This window comes from Belonocnema kinseyi, chromosome 7 (assembly GCF_010883055.1).
Source record: "Belonocnema kinseyi isolate 2016_QV_RU_SX_M_011 chromosome 7, B_treatae_v1, whole genome shotgun sequence".
Classification (NCBI taxonomy): domain Eukaryota; kingdom Metazoa; phylum Arthropoda; class Insecta; order Hymenoptera; family Cynipidae; genus Belonocnema; species Belonocnema kinseyi.
The window spans coordinates 20,790,057-20,795,418 of NC_046663.1; the positions used below are offsets into that span (position 1 = coordinate 20,790,057).

General features: G+C 40.1%; 1 protein-coding gene across 1 annotated transcript; it reads right to left on the reverse strand.

Annotated features, from left to right (window-relative positions):
• Positions 1-2,814: 2,814 nt before the first annotated feature.
• On the reverse strand, positions 2,815-3,915 carry LOC117176360. The gene is made up of 2 exons (XM_033366603.1): positions 3,469-3,915; positions 2,815-3,399 (listed from the first exon to the last, which is right to left on the reverse strand). The coding sequence occupies exons 1-2, from the start codon at positions 3,913-3,915 to the stop codon at positions 2,815-2,817; spliced, it is 1,032 nt and encodes a 343-aa protein (XP_033222494.1).
• Between the last annotated feature and the right edge of the window lie 1,447 nt (positions 3,916-5,362).

Below are 5,362 nucleotides of genomic sequence, written 5' to 3' on the forward strand. Positions count from 1 at the left end.
TCGTACAGTGAGCCGCTTTATAAAAATTCATTGTAATTTAACTCGCAGACTTATCAATTTTTGGTAAGTGAATGAAAATATCTTTCTGTTAAAAATATATGAGATCAGAGAAAAAAATATTATTTTTTAATTTAATTTTTGAATTTAATATTCAACTGTATCGAGTGTGAAACGCTTCAATTAAATAATTTTGAAGTAAGTTTGAAACTTTATTATTTGTTAATAAATAATTTTTTAACTATTCTAGCAATTAGAAAAGTGTTTATAAGAAAAATCTATGCAGTTTTGAAAACATAAACACTTAAAACCTCAAAGTGCTTGAATTTGGAAATTGTTATCCTATTCAAATTTTTCTGTACTAAACTATACCATGATTAAATATTTCAATTTTGAAAAGGGACGAAAAAAATATTAATAGGAAAAACTTGTACACACGGAAAAGGTTTTAAAAACTTGTTATTAATAATTTATTGATAGGATGCGTAGCTTTTCTTTCAAAGGAACAAAAAAAACATTTACAATTAAAAAATAAATTTTTTAGAAAAGCAACATGAAGTACGACAAAATTATGAAAAAAAAGTTGTTCACTCAAAAAAGATCCAAAACTTTGTGTACATTATTTTTCGATAGGATGGGTATTTCATTTTTAAATCGTATAGAATAACCTTTTAAATGAGCAAATTAGATTTTCGGAAAAACGAAACAAACTGCAATACTATGTAAATGAATGTAATTAATTTTTATGAGAAGCGCACTTTTTTTCTATTGATGAAAAAAAACAATAAAAATACATCTGATTCAGTATCAATGCTTATTTTAAATTACAGAGTAGCTGAGAATAAAAATTATGAATAAAATAATGAACAAATATTTGAAAATCATAAAAAATAAAATTTGATATGATAGAGTTGAATTTAATGAAGAAAAAGATTGCACTCTGAACAAAAAATTTTCTGAACCACGAGATGTGTGATCAGAATGTGTTCGTTTAAGTCAAAGGTGCTTCACTAGAAGAGAATTCACAATCACCACAAACACCCAATTAACTATAGGAAAAATTCTAGAATAGAATTCTAAGATTCATTTAGATGGAAGAGATCTGTGATTTCATTAGGATAATTTTACGGCTCTTTTTTAAGAAAAAACATTTTAGCAAAGTCTCTTTTTGTAGTCTTAATATATTCATGTAAAACTTAAATCTCATCACAAAGTAAAAAATGAGAAAGACTGTCATTGATATTATCATAAAAATTATCGTTAGGAAAATTATTATCATTTTATCTGACAGTAGCTTGGTGTTTCTTTTGTCTATTGTGTAAGCGTCTTATTGTTTTTCGAACATGAAATTTTCGACAACTAAAAGTGCCGCGATAAACTACTTTACTTGTTTTTTTTTCTAATTAGTCTTTGTCCAGAAAAAGCATTGTTAATTTGGTAGAGAATTAATACTAACATATTATAATATTCAAGATTCATTTTCCAAATATTTTGCAATCTTTAACACTTGAAGTTAATCTTATAAAATAAAACCCAAATTATTAAAAAATTCCCAGAAATCGTATCTTCAGCACTAGTAAGTTCTTGATTACCATTACCGGCAACCCTCCGCAAGTGAGTTTTTAAGGACTTGACTCTTGCCTCCCATAGGTCCCCAAGGTGGGGGGTGGCAGCGGAATGTACAGCCAATCAATTCCGTCTTTAGCCAACGAATCGGCTACGCATTCCCAGTCGATCTAAGCCACTTTGAGCAGCCGCCTCAACTCAGCATCACCGCCATGAAATGTCGTTGAATTATCATTCCAGAGCTCGGTGGGTTTCCCACGAGTTCCAATAAATCGGGCTAGAGCACCGAGAAAACTTGCTGTAGTCAGATGACCCACAATTCGAGGTAAATGGCCTGCGTCACGAAACAAACACGGCGATATACGCCTTGAAAGTGGCTACACCCCTACCTCTGGACTTTTTTATTTGAAATGGCCCGGCGTAATCGACTCCAGTATGTGAAAAGGGTCGAGCAGGCGTGACTCTTTGCGAGGGCAATGAGGCTATTTGTTCAATTATCGGCCGCTTAGAGAGTCTCAAACATATGGTGCAGGTGCGCAACTTTGCTTTGACCTTTGATTTACCTCCAATGATCCATGCTCGGCGTATGAGGCATGAATAAGTCAATCAAAAGCAACTGTGTAGAGCTTTGGTGTGGGCTCAATCGATTATCAATAAAGAGAGATGACAGTGTCTACCGAGGATCACGGGATGTTGCTCCTCGAATGAAACATTCGAGTGAAGAAGCCTGCCCCTAACGTAAAGGACTTCTTGATCTTCGAGAAAAGGATTGATTCTTCTTAATCGATTTCCCTTTGGAAGTATCTTGGCTTGCTTAATGATCTCTATTTCATGTGAGAAGTCTGTCTGTTGTCTTGCTCTCACTTGCATCAAGAACTCGCGGTCCATTTCCTTTGCCGTCAGTGGAGACAATGGATTTGTTGTAGAGTCATCATAACGTTTGAGCAGTCGTCCGCAGCGAATCATTGTTTTGAGCAATGTCAAGAAATTCGAAAACTGTTTGCAGAAGTCCTTCTCTACGATTTGAGTTGAAAAGCATTGCAAGCGCTCCAACGAATGACGTATTGGCTCTAATGAGTAATCCATGTTTTTTCTTACGGCATTCGTCCACGATTGAGGATAATTAGTGAGACATGCGGGACCGTCCCACTATAGCTGGTTTTGGACGAAGTTAGATGGAGAAGTGCCTCTGGTGGATATGTTGACTGGGTTTTCAGCGGATAGCACGTAATCCCATATCTCCTTGGGCACTTACTCTTGTACCTGACTGACGTAATTGTTTACCAGTTCATTGCTGAGTGGTTCATCTGAGCGCAACCAATGTAAAACGACTTGTGAGTCTGTCCAGGCATTACAGTCCTTTAAGGCGACGTTCACTTGTTCTTCTGTAGTTTGAAAAAGTTGCGCGGCCAAGAGAGCCGCTCTCAGTTGAAGCCTCCATATGGGCATGCAAGTGTTCTTTGATCTGCTCAAATCCATAAAAGAAGCAAGCTTGCCTCTTGCGATTACAAAGTGAAATTCTTCTGAATTTGAATCAGCAGAAACCCTGGCGTATACAGCCGCTGCAAGAGCACGACTGCTTGCTTCCGAGAAAACGTGGAATTGAGGTTTGTGCGCTCGACTGTGTCCCAGCCAGCGAGGTAGTGCGAGAGTAGAGACGTCGTGCAGATCGTTTCGAAACTGTCTCCAATGACATGCCAGTTCCGTTGACAGTTCTTGATCCCAATCAAGCTTCTTCTTCCAGAGGTCTTGAAGGATTTTTTTGGCCACGACGGTTACGGGAGTAAGCCTGGGGATTTCTGATAACAACCTACGCTTCGTAAGAAGGCCAGTATCCTTAAACGGAGGGGGTCAGAAACGTAAGTGATCAGAGGTCGGATCCCATGCAAGGCCTAATTCGCTGACAGGACCTTCAGCCGAGAGATGGATCGAGCTGGGATGAAGTTGGTCCTCGAGAGGCAGATCGCTCAGGAGTTCTGGGTCGTTGGAAACCCATTTTTTCAACTCGAAGCCGCCCACCCTAAACAAGGAATTCAACTGATTGATTCTTCTGCGAGCAGATTCTACGTCAGTAGCGTCTCCCAAAAATTCGTTCACATACAAGTCCTTCTCGATAGATTCGACAGCCTCGTGCAAAGAGAGGCCTTCGTCATGAAATAATTGCCTGAGGGTCCTAAGCGTCAGGTATGGAGCGCAAGTTTCCTTGTATGTGACTGTGAGCAAGACATAGTACCGTTCTGGCTCGTCAGCTGATGGACTCCAGATGATACTTTGCAAGTTTTCATGTTCAGGAAGAATCCGAATTTGACGGAACATCATTCTTCTATCAGCACAGTAAGCTACCCAATGCATTCTTCATCTCATCACCATGGCTGCAAAATTATTTTAAAGCTTGGGCCCAGGGTAAAGTACGGTCGATGTTGAGCTGGATGCGTTAAAGACCACCCGCAATTTCCTGCCGTTGTCCTGTCGCTGCCAAATTCTATGATAGGGAATGTAATTAACTTGAACAGTCGAGTCATTTATGTCCTGCAGAGTTAGCTCTCTTATGTGTCCCAATTGAAGATAGTCGTCGATAAATTCTACTTATGCAGTAGACAAACTCGGATCCCGTTGCATTCGACGATGAACTGAGGTTAATCCTGATCCATTAGTTGCTCGTGTCATAGTTCAATGTCATCAGACTGGACAGTATAGAGCGTGAGTCTTGTTGCAGTCGATGAGGAAGCTCGAAGAGTCAGGGTAAATACCCAGCCAAAGACCATCTTTTGAGCGACAAGACCGTCCTGTTTAAGCAGGTTCGGCAAGATCATACGTCTGTAGATATTAGCACCGAGGAATGCGTCAACTGGTTCCGGTCTAAGCATGTCTATGTCAGCCAGGCTGAGATTACTAAAGCAAGATGCCATGTCAAGATTGCAGTGAAGTGGCAGAGTAGTGATGCCGATGTGTTTTAAATCGTACACTTTGATTTTGACGGGTGGAAGCTCGGGGCTTAACTTGATGTAGGCTGACGTCTGAAGTCTCGCAGCATCGAAATCTTGACCATTGACTCCAGCGATTCCAACTACAACTCACCGAATCCGATCGCCAAGCCTTGAAGCTAGTTTCGCACTTACAAGGGTTGATTCTGAACACGAATCGATGAGCACTCTTACCTTCTCTGTAAGATTCCCTCTATCACTCAGGCTGACCATTGCTGTTGGGCGAAGTAATTGTCATTGCTGCATGATGTCCACTTGGCCTAAATTCTCTGTTACCCTCTTTTCCCTCTGTTCCCTGTTACACTCTGTTCTGATCCTCTGTTACTTTCTGCGAACGTCCAGTTTCAAGGGACTAAAGAGTGCGACACCTACCTCTCAGGAATGACATTAGTTCAGTAAACGTTAGGTGAAATGCGTCGAACCCTATTTGGCCGTTATCGAGTCTCGTAAGCTCTTCTTTCAAGCAGAGCTTAATGTGAGAATCCATGACGCCACTGGAGATCGAGAGCATCCAATCATCTCAAGAGTCTACCGGTCGTCCTAATAATGCCAGCTGACTGCGTTGTCGCGTTTATTCATCCACAAATTTCTGTAATCCTGTAGCAGGTTCTTCTCTGAGAAGAGCAAGCCTTCTGATGGCTTTTAAGTGCTCTTGGAAGAGTAGACGACGATGTTCGTAACGTACCTCCAATATTGACCAAGGAATGGCGTAATTATCCTGGGTGATTTGAATAGTATCAAGAGCCGCCTTGGCCTCCCCTGTATTCCAGTCTTCAAATAGTACAATTTCTCGACGTTATTGATAGTCGGATCAT